The following is a 24,595-nucleotide window of genomic DNA, read 5'->3' as shown; positions in this document are numbered from 1 at the left end:
GTATATTCTAAAAACTTGCTTGTAAATCTGGAATATTTGCAGGCCTAAAAATTCCCTCCCCTATACCTTTTTAATAATTATTTGTATATAAATTCTATATTGAAAATGATTTTTTTAGGAAACTTGAAAGCAGGGACCATTGTTTTCAAATTTTTAGTATGACCAAAGAAAAGACTGATTGAAGTCTTATCACTAACTGGTACTACTTCCCTTCAGGCTTTTAGGTATGCCGATTTAGTTTTTCTGGAGTTTTATGAAGGCTGTCTAGATGTCATTGTGTTCAGGACACTTTTTGGACCCTCTTACTGTGAAACTTTGTGTTCATGTGTATGAAACTAAAAAAGTCTTAACAAAAATTTCTTTCCTTCTGTTTTTCTCTGTCCTCTGTTTCTAGAATTCCTTAGTTGGATATTGGTCTTTCTGGATTGAACCTTAACTTTGTTTAGCTTTTTACTTATTTTCTGTCTTGATCTTTTTATTCTGTTGTGACATATTTCCTTGCCCCCCCTTTTTTAACCCTTTCTTTTTACATTTAAAAGAAAATTTTAGTTTAGCCTTCGTATTTCCAATTTCTAAGAGCATTTTCTTATTTTTCCTAGAATCCTGTTTTTCTGTTACGGATGAAATATTTAGATCTCTTATCAGATTTCAAAATTCTTTTTCTTGAATCATTTATATTGCTTAGAAACTATCTTGGTCTTTTCCTTTCATGCTGTTGGTGTTTCTCTTAGAAAGTAGGGTTCTCTTAAAATGCCTGGTTTTCTGTTTATATTTAAGAGTAGATAATTATATAAATTAATCAGCATGGATTTCTTCCACTGCTCTGAAGATAGGTCTGCCCCAACAGACCTCTTTTCCTTTCCTTAGTGGAAAGGCCGATTAAGATTTCTGTCTTTGCAGGTGGAAATGGCATTGGTGGTCACAGTAGGAAGGATATGTCTTTGGCAGATTTAGAATTGAAGGTGTACAGATTGGAAGCTGGCTGTTAGGCTGGTGAGCTAGTAGTTTCAGAATAAGGAGAGTTTTACTTCCAGGCATGAGTGCCCGCTCCAGAAGCCTCGCCTTCCCTTGGCAGCTCCTGACTTTAGAGAAGCCGCCTTCCTTTCTAAGGTCTCGGTGCCTGTTCTGACGGGAGAGGGGTGTGGTGTGTACAGCAAGTCTGTTTTCTAGACAGGCCTGTAGATAAAATCCTTGTCTTTGGCTCCATTTCTTACCTCTGCTTTCATGTGTAAGTTCTGAGTCTAAATCCACTCTAATCTGTTTCCTCCTGTATTCTGGATTATAGCTTCCTTCTCTGTTTTAACCATTAGTATGATCCCATCTTCTTTAGGTCTTACAGAAATGCAGATGGTACCCTCCAGCCGTGTGTGTGTATTTTCTCTGACACTGTTTTTTTTAAATCCCCCAAGTTCTTTTTGGAAAAAACATTTAAACCCACAGAAAAATGGTAAGATTAAGCATTGACCCTTGCGTACTCTTTTTTTTTTTCATTTATTTTTATTAGTTGGAGGCTAATTACTTTACAATATTGTAGTGGTTTTTGCCATACATTGACATGAATCAGCCATGGATTTACATGTACTCCCCATCCCGATCCCCCCTCCCACCTCCCTCCCCATCCCATCCCTCTGGGTCTTCCCAGTGCACCAGCCCTGAGCACTTGTCTCATGCATCCAACCTGGGCAGGTGATCTGTTTCACCCTTGATAATATATATGTTTTGATGCTGTTCTCTCAGAATATCCCACCCTTGCCTTCTCCCACAGAGTCCCAAAGTCTGTTCTATACATCTGTGTCTCTTTTTCTGTTTTGCATATTGGGTTATCATTACCATCTTTCTAAATTCCATATATATGCGTTAGTATACTGTATTGGTCTTTATCTTTCTGGCTTACTTCACTCTGTATAATGGGCTCCAGTTTCATCCCATCTCATTAGAACTGATTCAAATGAATTCTTTTTAATGGCTGAGTAATATTCCATGGTGTATATGTACCATAGCTTCCTTATCCATTCGTCTGCTGATGGGCATCTAGGTTGCTTCCATGTCCTGGCTATTATAAACAGTGCTGCGATGAACATTGGGGTGCACGTGTCTCTTTCAATTCTGGTTTCCTCAGTGTGTATGCCCAAGAGTGGGATTGCTGGGTCATATGGCAGTTCTAATTCCAGTTTTTTAAGGAATCTCCACACTGTTCTCCATAGTGGCTGTACTAGTTTGCATTCCCACCAACAGTGTAAGAGGGTTCCCTTTTCTCCACACCCTCTCCAGCATTTATTGCTTGTAGACTTTTGGATAGCAGCCATCCTGACTGGCGTGTAATGGTACCTTGTTGTGGTTTTGATTTGCATTTCTCTGATAATGAGTGATGTTGAGCATCTTTTCATGTGTTTGTTAGCCATCTGTATGTCTTCTTTGGAGAAATGTCTGTTTAGTTCTTTGGCCCATTTTTTGATTGGGTCATTTATTTTTCTGGAATTGAGCTTCAGGAGCTGCTTGTATATTTTTGAGATTAATCCTTTGTTGCTTCGTTTGCTATTATTTTCTCCCAATCTGAGGGCTGTCTTTTCACCTTGCTTATAATTTCCTTTGTTGTGCAAAGCTTTTAAGTTTCATTAGGTCCCATTTGTTTATTTTTGCTTTTATTTCCAATATTCTGGGAGGTGGGTCATAGAGGATCCTGCTGTGATTTATGTTGGAGGGTGTTTTGCCTATGTTCTCCTCCTCGTGTACTCTTAATGTAGCTGTCTACACCAGTTGTTAAGTTCCTCTCTATTTATACACTGCTTTCCTGACCATTTTTAAAACAAGTTGAAGACGTCATGACACTTCAGTCCCAAGTACTTAGCATGTATTATCTAGGAGGGAGATTGTCTTACATAACCACAGCCCCATATCACACCTAAGAAATTTAATATCGAGACACTATCTAGTATATGCCCCATATTTGGATTCCCTCAGTAGTCTCCAAAATACATTTTCCCAAGATTTAGTTAAGGCTTACATCTTGCATGTGAGTGTCCTGTTTTCCTTTAATATAAAAAGTCTCTCCTGTTCCCCCCTCCTTTTTTTTAAACAACTCAGGTCACTTGTCCCACAGTCTAAATTTGTATTTTTGTTTCACCCGATCATTTTTGTTATTGTATTAACTGCTATTTCAGTGGGTTTTAGTAGGAGGGAGACGCAAATGGGTGTGCTCAGACCATTCTCTTCAGTGAAGTGAAAGTCACTCAGTCATGTCTGACTCCTTGCGATCCCATGGGCTGTATAGTCTATGGAATTCTCCAGACAAGATATTGGAGTGGGTAGCTTTTCCCTTCTCAAGGGGATCTCCCCAATCCAGGGATTGAACCCAGGTCTACTGCATTGCAGGCGAATTCTTTACCAACTGAACTATCAGGGAAGCCCATTATCTTCAGTATTTATTGTTTTATAAACATGACTTTCAGTGGCTACATAATATTCTACTTAAAAAAAAAATGGAACTATTTTCCGCTTCCTGGCAATTTTAACTTTCTATTATCTTTTGTTGTTGTTACAAGTAAACTTGCATTGAATGTTATGTGTCTTTCTATCTAGTAATGCTCTTTTAAAAAATTTCCTAAGAGTGTACTTATTGGTGAGATTGTTTTTAGAATGTACCTTGTAAAGAACCTTATAAATGATCAGTTTTCTCAAAAATGTCTAAATCAGATCAATTACATATCAAATGAATTCATTATGAATTTATCTGAGGGAAAATTACTTGCTTAAAACCATAGATTACTTCTATTAATTTTAGAAGGTATTTTAAGTTTTAAAACTCATTGTTTTCAAGGATTCTGAAAATATTTAATTTTAACTAATAGTTAGAAGTCTACTCCACAACTTGACAGCAGTCTAAAATAAAACTGTAGCCTGCATATTTTTGTATGGTTGTGAGCAGTTATACTGGATTCTTATAAAATATTCCACTAGTGCAGATAAAGTAAAAAAGTCTTAAGTCCTCTTCAGCCTTCTTTCTTTCCCCTTCAGTCCTTCTGTCTCCTCAGTTTGCTGGATATCTTTTCAGGTCTTTATTTATACATTAAGAACAAAAATAGTATAAGAAGTGCGTGCGTATGTGTCTAGTACACAATTTTTTAAACATACCATAAACACAGGTGGGTATTCTGCGTTCTGCTTTTATACTTAACAGTGTGCCTTCTGAGCTTTCTAACTCAGCTGCGTGAGCTACTGTGTAGTGTTGCACACAGTGTGGCTGCACTTTATATAACCATTTCTGTTGCTGGACCATTGTTTCCAGTGTTTTAATTGTTTCAGCGTTGCAACTTTTTTAGGGTGTCAAAGTCTGAGGGCAGTTAGGAGGTCATGAAGTTTTTTGTTTGATTGTTTTGCTGCTGTTTTACAGCTTGTATTGCAGAAAGTAGAAATAATGATTTTCTATAATAAATAGGAAGGCATTTTACTTCATTATTAAAAATATGTGGTCTCAAAGGAAATCCTTCATGGATAGGTATTATTACTTGAAATTTCTATGTAATATTTTATACTTACAGGTATCTGAATTACTCACATACAAATTCCCACTGAATGAGGCAAGAAAATTTATATCCTGCTTTAATGTGATAAAAACAAAATAATATACCAAATATAAAAGAAAGGAAAACATTTCCTCTCTGATTCTCAAGTTAATACCTATAGAGAAAAGACAAAAACTTTGAAAAAGAAAATATAAATAATTCCCGAATTTTACCCCTAGGAGGCATGATTCACCTCAAGCATTTTGGTGATTATTCTTCCAAATGTGTGTGTGTGTGTATATATTGATATCAAATCTAATCAGATACAGTTTTATGAGTATGCATTATTGTATGTATATATAGTGTAGACATTTCTCTCAACATGTTTTCTACTTGTATGGTATGTATATATCTATACATGTAGATACTGGTATATAATTATGTAAGTGGATTATATTCTACATGTTCTACAGTTTTTTTCACTTAGCAGTAGGTCGTAAAAATATTTTCATGCTATTGAATATAGACATACATCAGCCTTCTAATATCAGTGTACTATGTCTCTGTAGATACACCTTATGGATTCTGATCAGTCAAATTGCTGTAGTGGGGTCTCAAATAGGCTTTGGTTTCAGGGAGTACTCTATGTAACCCCCTATTGGGGGCACCAAGGAGTGGCTGGAAGTTACATGACTTTTCTTGGCAGATTTGGTTTCCTTTGGTGACTTGTAGTGTCATTAGAGGGAGAGCTTCCAGTACTAAGGCTAAAGAAGTAAGATCTTTTATGGAGTGTGGGGATGGGTTGTGAGGTGACAGGATTGGCCAAGGCTTTAAAATGAAAGGGAATTAACGGATGTTGAGATAGAAGTGACAGAGAAGATGATGCAAAGAGTTTAGGGCATCTGGTTTAGATGAGCAGAGTAGAGCAGAAAATAGAGGAGAGCATGTCAGTTCTGGAAAGGAAAGGATTTCTTGCAGGGTTGGATGCTGATCCTGCCCTTATGGATTACGCCTTCATTAGTAGATGCTGTGAAATGGTGCTTGCCATCTGGAACTTTAAAATAAACATTTATTCTTTGACCTCACAACTTCGACAAAGTGAAATGCAGGTGGCTCGGAGGTTACTGTTGAGTTTCTTAGTTCCTTTTTTTTTTTTCTTTTTTAAGAAAAAGAAAGCTTTCTATTTGTAAATACTTTTTGTTCTACTTCCTTACAGAGTATTCTCAGGGACTTTAGCTATCAACCAGTCAGTTTTTAAGAAGACTCTTATGTTTTTCTTTAAGAGTGTGTGGTCTGTCCTTTATTAGAGTATCTTCCTTCCTGCCTACGTACCTACCTACCTTTTTTATTTTATTTTTTAAGAATCACTGACTGAAAAAAAGTGGCAAGGCATTATTACTGTAGAGTGACCCAAATTAACAAGCTCTCAGGGTATAGGAAAGCACCCTGTATGCCAAAATGAGTCGGAAAACATGGACCAGTTTTACTCTGCTAAGTGATTTAATCTTTGGGGCAAGGGTTTATCCAAAAACATTTGTGGAGTGGTGTAGAAAAAGAATATGTTTTCTGTGGGAGATTATTAATAATTTATTATATAGCACATCGAAAGTAGAGGTGAAACTAGTATCAGCTCACTATCTGCATTTATACTGTGTTTTGTTAGGGGCTGTACCAGAATTGCTTTTTCTTCTTAAACACACGCATGCTCACTCTGTGTGATATTACATTTAAAGTATGAAGTATGCCTTAAAATAACATGGCATTCATTAAGTTAATTAACATTGATTGAAGGCTCTCTTAGAGATATTGAATATATGAAGATAAATAACACATGGGCCCCACTCTTAAAAAAATCATTGTTTAGACGAGTGAGAGAAGTATGTGCCAGAAGTATATGGAAGTTATAGAAGATAACAGGCATAAAGGGAGAGGGAATAGTCAGTTCTACTGTGGGATATAGGGATGCTTTAAAAAGCTTAGCAGGTGATTTTTGAGAGGGATTATTTACTACACGGGGTGGGGAAGAGGTGTGGCGTATAGTCATAGGTGATGCTCAATTAAGTCCGGAGTGTTGTTGCCAGGCCACAAAGGCCTGAGACGTTATGACATTGTCAGTAGCTTCATATGACTAATGTGAAGGGTCCATGTGGAGGAGTAGGAAGAGATGATACTAGAGCGGTAGTCAGGGGAGTTTGAATGTTATCAGGGATTTTTAAATGGTTAATTAATATTTTTTAATTAAAATCAGGGAAGGATTATCTCGCAAGTCAGAGGAGATAATATTCCAAGCAGGGAGATCAGTTTGCAGCTGGTAAAGTAGCTGGAATTCCTGTGGGTTCAGAGACTCAAAGTGATTCAAAAATTCAAAGTCAGAATGAAATTGAGGAAGAGAGAGGTGTAGGAACAGTAAGATATGTGACTGATTCTGTGTGTAAGTTATAGGAGAGGGAGGAATTACGACGACTTCCAGATAGTCTGTCTTGGGCGATTGTTAGAAGATGTCAGTGGCCGTTTGAGGAGAAGCTGGTTTAAGGAGGAATGATAATGAGTTTGGTGATTGAACATGTTGGGTTTGAGTCAGTTTAAGAGACATCCAGAAAGATGTATTGTTACTTATTTGGACCTGGAGAGGAAGGATTTGTCATCAAGGATTGAGCATCTTTAGGATTGAATTATTCCGAACTATGGGAGTAGATAGGATAATCTAGGAATTGAAGAGGAAGAGTGTTGGGAACAAAGGTGAAGAGTTTGGAGGTGGGCTAGAAAGAGCTGGTAAAGAAGATTGAAAGAGAAGAAGATTTCTAAGAAGAATCCACTGAATTTGTCGTAAGGTAGTGGTGATTTTTGCTAATGGGATTTTATTGGTGTGCTAGGAATAAAAGCCAGATTATAGAATAATTTTTTATATTTTATTACTTGTATTTATGCACTGAATTACAGATTTAAGTTGGGCTCTCCAGGTGTTGTGAGTGGTAAAGAATCACCTGCCAAGCAGGAGACACAAGAGTTGCCAGTTATATCCCTGGGTCGAGAGGATTCCCTATAGTAGGAAATGGCAATTTGTTCCAGTATTCTTGCCTGGAAAATTCCATGGACAATATTTTATTAAAACTAAGAAATACTTAAAAGATACAAATAAATTTCAAGAATTAGTTAACCAACTCACGTGCCCACTATGCAGTTTTCTTAACTTTTTACTTTTAAAAATTAGATTCAAGAAGTTGTAGAATCGGTGCAGAGAGATCCCCTGTATAACCTTCACTCCTTCACTCAGCTCCCTCCAGTCACTTGTTGAGGTTAACAGATGTCCTGCTTTAGTACAAATGCTGATGTTTTGGGATAGATTATGGAACTGTGCAGGTCGTGTACCCCTATATGGCACAAGCCTGGAGTTTTGATTCTCATAAGAACCTCTCTCCTTCCACTGGGAACAGGGCACATAACAAGCTTTCTTGCTGCTTTTCAGGACACATGGGGAGAGCTTTCCCAGCTTCTTTTCACATATTGAGGAGCCCTTTTGAGGATATTGGCTCAGAAGGAGACTGACTTCTGGCTCAAAATCAGGTCTTTCTAGCTCTGTGGGCCAGTATCCCTAGGTTGCCTTGCTGTTACTTGGATCTTGTATCTGAGTTTCTTCCTTTCTGGCTCCTGGGAATTTCCCTTTCCCCTCCCCTTTTTTGGGTTCAGCTGCATATTATTATAATTTTTAATGTTGATCTTCCTTTTCAGTGAGTACATTTGGGCACATGGATGTATTAGTTCAATCTGCCTTGTTCCTTGAATCAGAAGTCTGATAAACTATTTTTTATTTTTTAATTTCTTAATTTTATTCTCTGCATTGTCCATAAAAAGAATTTGAGGTTGGGTTTTTTTTTTTTTTCCTTTAGCCATGGACTTTATTGTTTGAATATTTGCAGTTATTATTCTGTACACAAATGTTAATTTCTTACAAAACTCTGTATTCCATATTGCTCAGTCACTTCAGTCTTCATTTTATGTCACATCTCCATCAAGAACTATTTCCCCAAATCACAATCTGCCTGATTGTGTGTGGTTGTTGTTCAGTTGCTAAGTTGTGTCCGACTCCGCAGTGCCATAGACTGTAGCGCACCAGGCTCATTTTGTCCATGAATTTTCCAGGCAAGAATACTGGAGTGGGTTGCCATTGCCTTCTCCAGAGGCTGGATTTTTAATTATCATTAAAAATACTTTTTAAATGGACAACATATGATGTAGTGGTTTACATGTGTCCCTTTGCCCTGCTCCCTGTCTGTCCTGCCCCGTTTGCCTTCATGGATGAAACTAGTTACTAGTCTGTCTCATAGCCTAGCGTTAGACCATGCACTAATTTATTCTTAACAACAGTTTTAGTTTTTATAGTTTAATCTTGTAACCAGTATTAAGGAGTTTTTCATCTGTATGACAAGTAACAATTCTGTTCTTAGAACTTTTGAAAGAGATTATACTAGTTCTGTGTATGTTTTTATACATGTGAATGGATTATCTGTGTTTTAACTTTTATTCGTTTCAGAAATCCCTCAAAATGTGACAGAAAGTGACAAAATAATATAAACTGTCGATTCAGATGTTTTAAATTATTACGTGGAATATTGAAATAATGGAACAATAGCCCTAATTTTTGGGAAGTAGAAATGATATTTTAAGATGTTGGAGTCTTATGAAACACAATGAGAATATCCTTAAAAATTGTCCTGCTTACTAACCCATACGTGCTGTTGTTTGCATATGTGCAAATAGTCACCTGAGAACTGACAGGTCTGTCAAAGATGAAGCCCTCTCTTAGGTTCCTTAGCCACAATATATACCATTGATTGCCTAACTGCAACTTGGTGAAAGTCAATGACATGGAAGCAAGAAATGGAAGCCTATGACCTGATATGTTTTCTTCCTTAGATCAACCTCTCTACTTCTCCTACACCTGCACAGTTAATAAGCCGTTCCCAGGCTTCCAGTTCTACCAGTGGCAGTATTACCCAACAGACTATGTTACTAGGGAGTACCTCCCCTACCCTAACGGCAAGCCAAGCTCAAATGTATCTCCGAGCTCAAATGGTAAGATACGAGCTACCAGATTTTTTCAGTGTTTAAAAACTTGAGAGAGATCAAAATGTTTCTTGATTTGATGCAGTAGGAGGCATTTTTTTTAATACTTAAGGAATGTTTTAACAATTTTTTTGTGTGTATGTGATTAACTCTACACGTTTATGCCATGAAAAATTCTACTTTAAATTAGTAGGCCTTCTTGATGTAGCTAACATTCTGTAACATGAATGATTATTTTTTAATATCAAATTTCTTTGATTTCAAACCTTTTTTCGTATTTTAACATCTCAAAACTGAGATGCATTTTATGATTGGCATCTTGTAGTTGGTTCTTAGAGTGATATATAAAAAATCACTGTGTATCTTTGACATTTTAGATTTGATGAAATTGTTAGAAACATTAAAAACATGGTTTTAACTATTAATTACAGTTTATATTGTGGAAATCTTCTGAACGCTGGATTGAAGTTCTTGATAATTTACCAGATGAGTCTTAACTTTGGTTATTCCCATCTTAAAATCTGCAAGCTGATTTATATTCTTATGATCACTTTGATCTTTGGTTAATATAAGAATGTTAATTTGGCTACTGATTTCCTAATTTGTTGAGCTTTAAGGAATGTAAAATTGGTTGACATTTACTTTATTTGATGTCGTTACAGATTGCTAGAGAAGATCTTTATCCCTGATAGGAATTTATTTATATTTTTATATCCGGTGAACTAAACATATAGATGGATTCCCAATTCTTTACTAAAATTGCAGAGAAAGTCTCCATCATATTTCTAATGGGAAGCAGTGATAATGACTCTCTTTCTATTTATAGACTATTCAGTAGACATGACCATATTTCTGGTTGTTCCCCGCCCCGCCCCCCCCCCCCCCAACATGAGATCTTATGTAATCAACAATAAGCTTCAGAATTGGGCTTCCCAGGTAGCTCTAGTGGTAAAGAACCCACCTGCTAATGCAGGAGATGTCAGAGACAGGGTTAGATCCCTGGGTCGGGAAGATCCTCTGGAGAAGGGCGTGGCAACTCACTCCAGTATTATTGCCTGGAGAATCCCATGGACAGAGGAGCCTGGTGGGCTGCAGTCCATAGGGTCGCAGAGTCAAACACGACTGAAGCGACTTAGCACACACACACACTTCACAATTAGGGAAACTATTTGAAATGATTGCTATTCGGCTGTTTTTAACCTTAAAGCTGGCAGTTTCATGTGGTTCATGCTGGATAGAACATCTTTTAGCTGTTTGTATTGAATCCTTCTTGTGAAAGTTAAACTTTGTTGTTTAATTCACTTAAATTTAGTATTTAAAGAACTGAAGTTTAAAAGATCCCTTAATTGATAATTTAAACAGAAATGGTTTTTGAGGAACTGTATAACTTTTGATGCAATTTTGAGATATTCACAGGTTCTTTGAAACAATTGTCATAATTTACTAAGTTGGATTGGGTAATCTCTAAGTGGATTGTATTGCCTTTTTAAATTAATGGCCTTGTTTCAGTATTAAAAAATTAAACAGATGGTGATAATTAAATAGAGTATATCTTTTTTTTTGATGTAAAGTTTTTTTTGCAAGCTGTTTTATTGTTGAATTTTGACATGTTGTGGCATTTACACTTAGAATGAATATTTCTTTACAAATACTTTTAAAATCAAGAGCAACCTAGGTTTGTACTACACACAGATCCTGTGTAGGTGAGTGAAATATTATAGTATAGTATGTAGCATAGTTATCCTTTGGGGGTAAAGAGGACTGAAAAGACTTCTTGGTGTTTCTTTTCATGTTTCTTACTGAAATTTAATTTGCATTCAAGAGCAGTGACAATGGTTATCTATTACAACTTCCATTTTAGGAATCCTGCCACAATAGTTTTGAGCTAGGAAAAGTTTTAATAGTTTACTTGGGGAAAAATTTGGTATGTGGATTTTATATTGCCAAAATACATTTTCTTTTTTGAGCACTGATTTATTTTCTACTCATCAGAATCATGAACTGTTTGAGAAATGTTTATGATTTTTCTTTTTTTTCCTTTTGAGTTCTCTATTATCAAAAACTTCTCCTTGTCATGTAAAACCTTTTGCGTAGGGGACAGTCCTAACCTGCATTGTCTTTCTGTCTCAAATTTCAGTCTCTCTTGCCTGCTATACATTGTGTGTGGGACATGTTCTTTTGTCTTAGGGTATTTTTTGGTTTTTCTGTCTGTACAGCTGATTTTCACACCCGCTACCACTGTGGCTGCTGTACAGTCTGACATTCCTGTTGTCTCGTCGTCATCGTCATCTTCCTGTCAGTCTGCAGCTACTCAGGTGAGCTTGTCCAGCTTCGTGACTTGGTACTCCAAGGTCTGGGTCTTCAGGTTAAAGATAAGCGTACGTTTGTGTTTAAGTTACTGATGGGTTCAGTGCTTTTTGTCAAACATTTCAGATTAACATTTAATATAGTGAGAACTTCAAGAACGTTTTTTGGTTCTGTAGAAATTATAATGCCATGAAACATGGATATTTAGGTTATTTGACATTAGTAAAGTTAATGTGTTTTTGCAGTGACATTTTATGTTCAGTTCTATTGTAAAGCAGAACTGCTTTTATGTGAGATGCATTCTTCAGTTTCCTTTGCAAACAGTTAAGTAATAACTAAGTCAGGATGGCTCTTGAATTTAAAAATGATAAATTTTTAATTTAAAAAACAGAGTTGGATAAATTTTAAATTTAAAAAATGGAGTAGGATATCACTCAGTTTTTTGTTTATTTTTGTTTGGTTCTCTGGAACGCTAATTTTCACCTTACACCATTCACAAAAATAAAATAGAACTAGAATGTAGACCTGAAGACAAAAGACGAAACTATTAAACCTCTGGAAGAAGACAAAGGAGATAGTTTTATAGCTCTAGGGTGGGCAAAGCTCTTTTAGATAGGACACAAAAAGAATTAGCCATTAAAAAAAAAAAGAATTAGCCATTAAAAAAATAATGATAAATTGGATTTTATCAAAATTTAAAAACTGTTCTTCAAAAGACATTGCTACAAAAAGGAAGAGGCAAGCCACAGACTGAGGGAAAATGTTCACAGAATATATGACAAAGGACTTATATTGAGAATATATAAAATAGGTGTAAAACTCAATGAAATCTTGAACAGTTTAGTTAAAAATGGGCAAAAGATTCAACACTTGACAAAAGAGGATAAGCAGAAGGCCAATGAGCACATGAAAAAAATGCTCAACATTATTAGTCTTTCTAGAAATGTAAACCAAAACCACAGTGAGTATCACTATAGACTCACTAGAAAGGCTGGAATGAAGGAGATTGAAAATACCATGTTTGGCAAGAATGTGGAGCAGCCGTACTGTCACATGTGAAGTTAAACGTATGCTTAACATGTGACCCAGCAATTCCACTTCTAGATGTTTACCCTGAGAGATTTGAAAACATATATCCACATAAAGATATTTAAATGAGTGTTCATAGCAGCTCTATTGAGAATAGCCCCAAATTGGAAGTTACCAGTCTGCTTTAACTGGTGAATGGATAAGCATATTGTGGAATATTGCTCAGAAATAAAAAGGAACAGACTACTGATACATCTCAGAAACATAGTTAGTCAAAGAAGCCAGATATCAGAGAGTACATGCTTTGTGACTTCATTTATATGAATTCCAGAACAGGCAGAACTAATCTATAGTGAAAAAGAAACGGATTTGTGATAACCTCGAGCAGAATGTGGAGGAGATGGACTGGGAAGGGGCATGAGTGAAGGGAATGTTCTATATTTTAATTGGGGTGGTGGTAACATGTATACATATGTCAAAACTTAATGCATTGGTTCATTCATTTTATTGTATGTACATTACACCTCAGGTTAATAAAAATGAATGAAATCGAGTACATTTTTAATTAAAGCTGTTGAATAGACTTTTATATTGTATGATATCATTTTGCATTTTTCTACTGTTAGTATTTTGGATTGCATATGGCAGAAGTTAATATATCCTAATAAGGTCATCCTTGGCTTTGTAATTTTAATAATCTCAATCATCTGGTAAAAGGTACAAAATGAGTTAGCAGTAATATTCTTTGGTATTTTTCATGGAATCTGTTTCTTTTCATCAGAAAGGTCTGTTTTCATATATCAGCATATAAAGGTGGTGATCAGTTAAACTCTGGTTTCTCCTAATTGTTATGTGACCCTCTATAGTTCCTTATTTGTATACATCACTTTCCATGTTTACAAAATGAGACCTTTGTTAACATTAAGATGTTTTGGGCTCTAAACTTTAAATGTCTCTTTGTGGAGTGAATTTATTGAAGTAATTATCTTCCTATTTTTGTCTTTTAATAAAACCTAATAGAGCTAGACCATTATCAGCTTCCAGAATTATAAAGTGGCATGGAGCTTAGAGTTAGGTTGCCATTGAACTTAAGTGCATGAAGTCCTGCATGGGCTTAAGTTCAACTTCCACTGCAGTCATTTATTAGTTGTGTGACTTTAGACAAGTTACCAAACATCTCTAGTGGTTATACATACTTGTAGGGTTAAGCTGAAGAGTAATATATGTTTAGTGCCTAGAATCTTATAGGTACTCATTAGTACTTTCTCTGCAGAGGAAAGAATCGGAAGACATGGGCTTATAAGCTGACTTTGGCAAGTCGCTTTGTCACTTACCAGTTGATTCATTTTGGACAGGTCATAGCATGGTGTTTATAAGTTTGGACTCTGGAGCCAGATTCTCTGGGTTCAAATGCATGTTCTACCACCTTCTCATTTTCTATCTTTAAACTCTCACTTCAGTTTCAACAGTATAAAGTAAAATAACTATAAAATAATTATAATGCCTCATAGGGTTGTAATGAGAATTAAATAGGTTAATAAAATGAAAAACAAGTTTCTGTTAACCTAGTTAGCATTCACTAAATGTTAGCTGCTGTTATTACTTATGCTGAGCTTCAATTTCTTCCCTTTAAACTGGAAGTGATAGCTCAGAGTTGTTACAAGGAATAGACACTCAGCATAGTGCCTGGCACATAAAATATCACATGCTACTAATTACTGTTTTTGTTATACAGTGTCTAAAGATGAGTCACAAATTCGGTTCTTAGCTTTTACGTAGCTAATAGTGAAGAAAGAATACAACCATTTAAAGAATTTGCAGTCTCCAAGGTAAAATAAACCAGTTATTAGGAAAATACAATTAACAAACTCTCTATAGAGCACAGTCTGTTTTGTGGGTTCTCATGGAGAAAACATCTTGCATTGTCTTTAGTAGCATCTTTAATGTGAACATAGTTAAAGTAATTTATAGAATTAGCTCTTTGGGTCCAGATATGATATTTATAGGTATGTGGCTCTCTAGTAATCTGACTTTGAGTATTCCAGTGGTAACTTTCCTCAAGTTCAGGACTGTTCGTTTGAAGAATTTCTGTTCCACTTTGTTAATTTTTAAACATATATTTGCAGTTTTTTTTAAATATTTTGATTCAAATTAAGAAATGCCAAATTTGAAGTTTTAATATTCTTAACTGACAAACGTCAGTATAAGTTAATTTTTCCTTAGTAATAAAATTTATAGCACACTGTAAAAAATAAGAAATTGGGACTATCTTACCCTTATTTACTGTTTTAAATGCTCCATCTCGTATCCTTACCTTGAAAAAAAAATCTTTCAGAAAGTTATCATAATACTAAAAGTATGCTATGGAATAGTAAGAAATCTTAGTAAGGCTATCAGGGAAATATTGTAAGAATTGAGGAGAAAACAGTCTTTTAGATTTAGATGCTAGAAATAGTTCTAATTTCCTTATCTGCAAAGAAGAGATGCTGCGATAATTCACACATAGTTAGGTCCAAATTAAAAAACAAGTGAGTATTTGGGTAATCGACTATAAAAATGTGAGGTGTGAAATTAGCAAGAATATTTTGTGGGAAAGGTAGACTCTTTTAAGTCAGAAAGTTTCTACAAAGTGATCATAGGAAAAGTTCAGATGAAATTAAAGTTGGACATTAGATGCCATAATATTCTTTATCTTAGAAAGGGTGGGTTCTTTTTAAAAGTGAAGTTCTGTCAAGGATATCTGAACATGTGATTTTTCTATTAACAGCTCGTTTAGCTCTGTATATACTTCAGGAGTATAGTTTACATGTTTGAAATTTATTGTAAATATTTAAGCTTAGATGACCATAGATAGTAAAGCCATATTCTGAAGTTTATTCATTTATATAAATAAAATACAATATATATACACACACACACTTTCAGAACTCCAGAAAACAAAGGGAAAACTAGAAGAAAAAAGTATATTAAATGGACTGTTGCAGGTTAAGGGTTCATTTGCAGGTTAAGGGTCAAATATTCATTTGCTTTGAATATTCTTTTAATTTGAAGAAAAGTTTTGTTTTTCAGGCTATAATTCAGCCTTTGAATATCATCATGAGGTGGTCCACTTTATGTATTATTTATGGCATGTGTTAAATTTTATGTTGTTTCTCCCTTATTTCCTGAGAGATTTTAATATTCCTCTGCTAGACATTCGTTGAGATTTTTTTTAGTTAAACATGAACAGATTTTAGTGTTAGCTTAAGAAAACTATAAATAGAACAAGATACTTAACAAAATTCATGTCATACATATTTCGGAATCACATATTGGAGAATGCTTCAGACTTGTGTAGTTTCTGTTAAGTCTGCAGCCAGAACTGTGGGGATTAAAAAACTGAATGTCAGAGATGAGAGCCTGCCAGTCAGAGCCTCAGTATGTCACAGACACAGACATTACTAATTCTAAAATAAGCTAGACCCTTGTCAGTGGTATAGGCCAGTATGATCCAAATTCTATGGGAAAAGTATAGACAGGAAGATAAATTATTTCTAACCAGAGACATGGAGAGGTTTCTTTGGGAGAATGAGTAGAAATTTAACTGGTTTTGAGCAGTGTGTTGGACTTCAGGAGACTACGTTGAGGCAAGGGGAATTTGAACGAGGGCTCTAAATGAAGAAAGTGCAAGGTGTTTTTGGAGAAGGATGAGCAGAGGAGTTTGGCTAGAAAATGAGGACTGTGAACTGAAATAGTGGAAAAGGGCTCGACGCGGTTTGGGCCCAGACACTGGGGGACTTTGAGTGGCGAGCTGGGAAATCTGGATTTCAGCATGTTTTATTCTTGTGTTAAATTTCAGTAATACAGCAGTGATTCAGTGTGTTTACATTGCTGTGAAATATTTGAGAAAAATCAGAGAAAATGCTCCATATGGTCTCACTTAGAAAATTCTTTCAAGTAACTTAGAACTGACTAAAACTTCAACTGCGCTGAAGTAATAAACATTTATTTAGCATCTGCTGTTGGCTGAACACTGCATTGGCACTTGGAAAGAGAAGGTATCGCGCATCAGTTAATGGTACTGGTGTAGAGACCAAACATTCATAAAGCAGCAATATATTTGTCACCCTAGAATCTCTTTTACTTCAGTTTCCCTTCCTAGCATTAATATATTTGGTGCATTCATTCCAGAGAGGCAAAAAGTTAGGCATCCAGAAGAGGCATTTTCTCTTACTGTTTCAAAATGTTATAAACCTCAGATGAGAGTAGTTGGGATAATCTTTGCCACCATCCTGACTGGCAGTGTTTAGAAGCCCTGGTGTATACAGGAGTCAGGCTTCCGTGGTGGCTCGGCCTGCAGTGTGGGAGACCTGGGATCGATCCCTGGTTTGGAAAGATCCCCTGGAGGAGGGAGGGCATGGCAACCCACTCCAGTATTCTTGCCTGAAGAATCCCATGGACAGGAGCCTGGCGGGCTACAGTCAAGGGGGTCGCCAAAAGTGGGACACAACTATCTATCTGTGCACACAGATGGGCGTCCTCACAACAGAGCATTTCAGTGCCATGCGCAGTCTCTCCAGCTCATGAGATCCGGTTCTCGAGGGCAAATGAGTGTTTCATAACCATCTCAACAAAATCTCACTCTTTAAAGTTAGTTAATGGAAATGCTTTTAGTAATTATCACAGTGGGTTTGGTTATTTCATGAATATCTTAGAAGATTAGTGTTCCCTTATAATCTCTTATCTATTATTATTTTATATATATATATATTATAAAAAAGTTTTTAGGTCTATAGAGATAGTAGATAATCTCTGTAGACCTAGTAACTTTTTTGTTATATCTTTTCTGATCTTTATTAAGGTAGCAATATTGTATTCACACTCCCCTAATTGTGTGTAGTAATTTCTCACAAGTTTATGAGGGGCTTGTAGGCTTGAAATGTTTCTCAGTGCTGACGTGGAGAACTCAAGAGTGAAGTTGAGGGAATTGCTCACTCTTCCCTCTGCGTCCTGGGCTCTCCCACCTCTGCCACTTGGCTCAAGTTTACCCCTTTGCCTGGAATGCTCTTCCCTGTTTCTCCGTCCCTTTCACTGTCTCTGACCTGGTAACTTTAAAATGCAGGGTAAAATGCAGGTAAAATTACAGGGTAATTTCCTCCTATTCATAGTTCTTTTGCCATATGTATATATAGTCTATTTAGTTCTTAATGATTCTTTTCCTTCATGTCTTTTAAAAAAAATTGCCATTTAATGTTTAAGGTACGATTAATTAGAATAACAACTCCCCTTTCCTTCAGGGTTAATTAGTTGTTTTACATGTTTGGAACTTTATGTATAAAAAAGCACTATAAATATGTTGTCACTGTTACAATGGTAGCAATTACCACATCAATTAATACCATCTGTTTCATCCTTGTTTTTTGTTGTGTGGTTCTTAGGTTCAGAATTTAACATTACGCAGCCAGAAGTTGGGTGTATTATCTAGCTCACAAAATGGTCCGCCAAAAAGTACTAGTCAAACTCAGTCATTGACAATTTGTCATAACAAAACAACAGTGACCAGTTCTAAAATCAGCCAACGAGATCCTTCTCCAGAAAGTAACAAGAAGGGAGAGAGCCCAGGTCTGGAGTCGAGAAGCACAGCTGTCACCCGGACATCAAGTATTCACCAGTTAATAGCACCAGGTGGGAAAAACCTTTCTTGAAAATAGTTGCATTATTCATTTTCTTTGCAGGCAGAGCAAAACAAAAGATATTACTTGAACGAGAATACTTTTAAAACATTATAAACTGTGAATTTTATAAGTTAACAAAAGAATGTTTCAGTAGTATAGCTTGAAAAAAGAAGAGCCCAACAGTTAAAGCATTACAATAGATTTTTTTGGTCAGTTGACATTTGATTAACATCTTCATTGTGTGCTAGTCTCCTGTTGTATGGATAAAACCTGTTAGCTTTACAAAAATTTTGCCTGTGGTTTATTTAATATGCTTTACTTGTCCAAAATTAAAAGCTTTTTTTAAAAAGCAAGTATATATTTTTCTTTAAAATTGTGACAAGTGGGAGGAATTTATCACTTTCCAAAAATAAGGATTATGCATAATTATTTTCCTCACCATGTTGCTCTTTTTCCATCTTTGATTTCATCTCTGAGAGGAAGATGTCAGAGAACCAAGTTGTTTTTATTCTCGTCAGCCTTTGAAACCCATGTCTGTTCCCTTTGCCACCTATAGATAATCTTCCTTCATGGTTCTTATGCTGAAAGTGTTAGGGCTGTGCAGAGTGAGTTTCCTTATCATGTCTTCTGTTCATCTCAGAGTTTCTCAGTTTTGAGCTTTCTTCAATTCTAGTAGGATAAGGAATTTACCTGCTTTCTGCTTTAAAGTTAGCACTATTTCCTTGTGTCATTGAATGCATTTTTTAAAAACTGGTTCCTGACCTTCTCTCCTAGTTAAAGCAGCTTTTGTCTCCCTCATGCTGGATCCTTTCTTATGCTTTTTAAGCCTACTTAGATCTCTCCTATTCTTAATATACCTACATATGTTTTTACTAGTTTAATTTGTTTATTGAAAGTGTGTGTGTGTGTGTCATGCACTGAGCTAGGCACCTCATATATGTTACCTAAAAAAAAAAAAAAAATCTTCCTTTGATCCAGCCTCATCAGGTAAGTATCTTCTTTCTATCCTTTTATAATTATGCAATACTTTTTATAACATCTATATTTTATTGAAGTATAGTTGACTTAAAATGTTTAGGTGCACAGCAAGGTGATTCAGTTATACAAATACACATATTATTTTTGAAATTATTTTCCATCATAGGTTATTACAAGATATTAACTATAGTTCCCTTGACTATACAGTAAACCTTTGTTGCTTGTTGCATATCTATTTTTAAATTAGAAATCTAGCATTCTATTCATACTAAGTCAAACAAGTGGAATCAAATGTCATAATTTTTTACTTAGACAAAAATTCATAAGTTTTCTAAAATATATATTATACATATTTATACAAAAGCTTTTCTATTACACTTGATAAAGGCTTGAGAGACAACATAAAAAAAGAGATGGCGAAATTGGAGAATATAAACTGAATGGGAGCATTGAATATGAAATAGAAAAAGTGAAACTGACTAGATAAAAATAAAAGATCATCATATAGTCCAATTGTTTTTAAACATGATTGCTCATTAGAAACATATCTGGAACTCTGGAGAACAAAAGCAATACCTGAGCATTTGTATTTTTCAAAAAATTTCAAGATAATTCTGGTAATGCATCTGCATTTTAAAAAGTGATTACAGGTTTTTCTATTAGATCCTAGTTTTGGTGATATAGAGTTCTATTTTTCTGTTGACCAATCATGATACAATGATATTAAGTGAATAATCATTACATAATCACAATAGGAAAAGATGTTTATCAGTTTTCATAATCAATAGCCAGACAAAAAATAAAAGATAATTACAGTTGCAAGCTATAATGGGAACATGATTAGCTTAACAATATAAAATAATTACATAAAATTTGGGGGGTCAAGTAGAGTGATGTGGTAAGTGGAAGTGCATACATGTACATGTTTTCATCCACTCAACCAATCTGTGTCTTTTGGTACGTTTAATCCATTTACATTTAGGGTAATTATCAATATGTATGATCCTATTACCATTTTCTTAATTGTCTTGGGTTTATTTTCTGTCTTGGGTTTCTTTTCCTTGTTTTTTGTTTCCTGCCTAGAGAAGTTAGTTCCTTTCACATTTGTTATAAAGCTGGTTTTGGTGGTGCTGAATTGTCTTAACTTTTGTCTGTCTGGAAAGCTTTTGATTTCTCCATAAAATCTGAAAGCGAGTCTTGCTGGGTAGAGTTTTCTTGGTTGTAGGTTCTTACCATTCATCACTTTAAATAATCATGCCATTCCCTTTTGGCTTGTAGAGTTTCTGTTGAGAAATCAGCTGATAGCCTGATGGGAGTTCCCTTGTATGTTATTTGTTGTTTTCCCTTGTTGCTTTTAATATTTTATCTCTGTTTAATTCTTGTCAGTTTGACAGTAATGTGTCCTGGAGTGTTTCTCCTTGGGTTTACCCTTCCTGGGGCTCTGTGCTTCCTGGACTTGATTGACTATTTCCTTTCCCATGTTAGGGAAGTTTTCAGCTATTATCCCTTCAAATATTTTCTCTCTCTTCTTCTGGGACCTCTAAAATGTGAGTGTTGGTGCATTTAATGTTGTCGAAGAGGTCTTCTAGGCTGTCTTCATTTCTTTTCATTCTTTTTTCTATATTTTGTTCTGTGGCAGTGATTTTCACCATTCTGTTCTCCAGATCATTTATCCCTTTTTCTGCCTCAGTTATTCTGCTGTTGGTTCCTTCTAGTGTGTTATTCATCTCTGTTCTTTAGTTCTTCTAGGTCTTTGGTAAACATTTCTTACATCTTCTCATTCTTTGCCTTCATTCTTTTCCTGAGATCCTGAATCATTTTCATTACCATTATTCTGAATTTTTTTTCTGAAAGATTGCCTGTCTCCACTTCATTGAGTTGTTTCTCTGGGGTTTTATCTTGTCTTGTCATCTGAGACATAACTTTCTGCTTTTTCATGCTGATTAACTTTCTGTCATATGGTTTTTTTGTTAGCTGCTATGAGACTGCTGCTTCCTGCTTCTTCTGTCTGCCCTCTGATGGAAGAGGCTAAGAGGCTTGTGTAAGCTTCTTGATGGGAGGGACTGGCATGGGAAAAATTGGGTCTTACTCTGGTGGGCAGGGCCTTGCTCAGTAAAGCTTTAATCCAATTATCTGCTGATGGGTGGGGTTGCACTCCCTCCCTGGTAGTTGTTTGGCCTGAGGTGACCCAGCAGTGGAGTCTGTGAGCTCTATGGTAGGGTTAATGGTGAATTCCAAGAGGGTTTATGCCAGTGAGTACCTTCCAGTGCCCCTGTGCCTGTGATGAGCCCCTGCTGACCCACGGCTCCACAGGAGACCCTCCAACACTAGCAGGTAGTTTTGATTTTGGTCTTCTGTGGGGTCACTGCTCCTCTCCTCTGGGTCTTGGTGCGTGCAAAATTTTGTTTGTGCCCTCCAAGACTGGAGTCTGTTTCCCTCAGTACTCTGGAAGTCCTCTAATCAAATCCCACTGGCCCTCAAGGCCAGATTCCCTGGGGATTCCCAGTCCCTTTGTCGGATCCCCAGGCTGGGAAACCTGACATGGGGTTCAGAATCTTCACAATAGTGTGAGAATGTCTTTGGTATTTCTGTTCTCCAGTCTGTGGGTCACCCACCGGCAGTTATGCGATTTGATTTGATTGCAATTGTGCCCCTCCTACCATCTTACTGAGGCTTCTTTTTCTTTGGACATGAGGTATATTTTTTTGACGTGTCCTTCTGTTGATGTTTGTTCAACAGCTAGTTGCTGTTTGATTTTGGTGCTCTCGCAGGAGATGAGCACACGTCCTTCTGTTTCACCATCTTGAACTGACCTCTATGCATTACTTCTTAAAGTTTCATTTTATTAATACACTGCTGAAGCTTGCCTTCCCTCCATCTAAACCTGTTTCTTTTTTCATATTTCCTCTGTGCTAATATTGCCAACTTTCTCTATATCATATAATCTCAAGATCTTGTTAGAATGTAAAAATAATAAATCCATTGATAGTGTGGTTACATGTGAATTCTTCTTAATAAGCATCTCGGTGCCAGGTCCTGCTGTTTGTATGGCCTGGTAACAGGTTTTTTGTACTGTATTGTGTAGAGCGTTCTTAGCCTCATACCTGCCCCTGGCCAGTGTTTTGTTTTTTGGTTATTTTTAGCCACGCCGCATGGCTTGTGGAATTTCAGTTCCCTGACCAAGGGTTGAACCTTGGACAGTGCCTTCAGCAGTGAAAGCGCAGAGTCCTATCCATGGACTGCCTGGTAATTCCTTGGCCAGTGTTGATAGAAGGAGTTAGTGTGGGGAGGCAGTGACTCACTGTGCTTGGAATGACTGCTCAGGGGAAAATTTCTAGTGATTTCTATAGTTTAAATGAACGGGAGGTTAATTTCCTTCCAAAGAGAAAGGTACAAAGTCTGTCAGCGTTAGTTCAAGCAAAGAGATTCATTTTTCGATTTTCAATCCCTTTGAACCCCCTAATACCTGGTTCTAAGTTGGCAAGGCAACAGTTATAATTTTTCTGCCCTTTTAGATTTTCTCCTCTTGCTGGTGGGGTATTAGTTTGAAGCTAAAATGTTTTTTTTAGATTCTTGATTTGGTAATTTGTCCTTTTCTTCAAAGGGAAAAATGTTTGCTCTTGCAGGTCACTTTCAAATATTAAAAAATCTACTTGTGTTCCAACATAATGTACAGTCTAATATTTATTATAATAGACATGTTTATTATTTCCTTACATACATTTCTAGGGTGCTAAAATCATTTACTTTTCTTCAGCATTTCTTCTTGAGAATGAAATTCCCGCTTGATATTTATTAATCCTTTTCTTAATATATAAAATAAAGGCAAACTTTAATCAAATATCTGGAAATTATCATGAGCTGTATTAGAACTCATTTTTTAATAGCAGTTTTTAGAGCTTTTATGAAATTAATCTAATTAAAAAAATATGCTTGTTTGCAGATATTAATCCAGTATGTAGAAGAACTTAATGAAAGCCTAATTAGTCTGCTTAGATTGCCATTAAAAAATACCATAGACTAGGTATCTTAAACAACAGAAATTGATCTTCTCACAGTTCTGGAGGATGGAAAGCTCAGGATCAAAAGCTGGCAGTGTTTTGGTTTTTGGTGAGCGCTTTCTTCCAGGCTTGCAGATGGCTGCCACCTTGTATGTCCTCACGTGGTCTTCCCTCTGAGTGTGAGAAGAGGATAGCAAGTTTTCCTGTTGGGTCAGGGTTTTGCCCGTTGACCTTATTTAACCGTATATTACTTCCTCAGAGGCCCCATTACCAAAAACAGTCACAGTAAGAACTGAACATGTGAATTTTGGGGGACACAAACATGTGGACCGTAGTCAGAACCCAGACTCGGCCGGGACTGTGGCTTCTTTTATGCCCAGTGCTGCCCCTTAATAGCCAGGTGATGGCAGGCAAGTCACCTGATTATTGAAAGTTTCTTCATCTGAAATATATTGGATTAGTAGAGTACCTGTCTTACCTCATGGGGTTGTAGTAACTATGGAATGAAATGATATATTTAATGATTTATAATTATTTGCAATAATGAAAGGTTCTACTTTGTAGACTACCTGACAATACTAAAGTGTTTGTTAAAATAAGAAAAATTAACAAATGTCATATTCTTCAGAGCACTAAGACTTTTCTTATACAGAAGTATTGTTTAAGATATGTTCACAGTTATTCTATAGTATATGTGCTTGTCAGTTGGACTTAGGACTAATATAAAATATATAGACACATTCTGATGTCTGATCAAAGAAAAGTTTAATTTAGGTGAAAGGATAACTATTTCTCTAGTGAATTACCAGCTCTAGAAAACAAAGTTTGCTTACTTGCTAGAGCACAGAGAGACTTTTTATTCCTGTGACCATAGCCTCCACTGTATTTCAAGAATTTGGTAAATCTTAATTATAACTTAAAAAATTGAAGTAAAGTGGGCCTTTGCTATTATGCTCACAAAATCTCTATTTCCTTATCTGTAAAAGGGCAATAATAATACCTACTCCACAGACATTTTGTAAGTACAAAGGAAAGTTATGTGAAAGCATCTTAAGCCCCT

At 36.0% G+C, this 24,595-nt stretch overlaps 1 protein-coding gene across 12 annotated transcripts in view; it reads left to right on the top strand.

Moving 5' to 3' along the window:
• Positions 1-24,595, top strand: part of PHC3 (polyhomeotic homolog 3) — an 80,786-nt gene that overhangs the window by 16,773 nt on the left and 39,418 nt on the right. For 10 of the 12 annotated variants that reach the window (XR_006335418.1, XM_043875426.1, XM_043875421.1 and 7 more), the window contains 3 exons: positions 9,417-9,575; positions 11,783-11,881; positions 18,320-18,566. Coding sequence is in view for 11 of the 12 variants with exons in the window: in XM_043875426.1 (XP_043731361.1) it covers positions 9,417-9,575; positions 11,783-11,881; positions 18,320-18,566 (505 nt within the window). In the remaining variant the exon portion in view is untranslated. The remainder of the gene's footprint in view (positions 1-9,416; positions 9,576-11,782; positions 11,882-18,319; positions 18,567-24,595) is intronic. The other 2 variants (XM_043875427.1, XM_043875429.1) reach the window with 1 other exon arrangement.

Source organism: Cervus elaphus, chromosome 19, assembly GCF_910594005.1.
Source record: "Cervus elaphus chromosome 19, mCerEla1.1, whole genome shotgun sequence".
Classification (NCBI taxonomy): Eukaryota; Metazoa; Chordata; class Mammalia; order Artiodactyla; family Cervidae; genus Cervus; species Cervus elaphus.
This window is presented reverse-complemented; position numbering and strand designations above follow the sequence as displayed.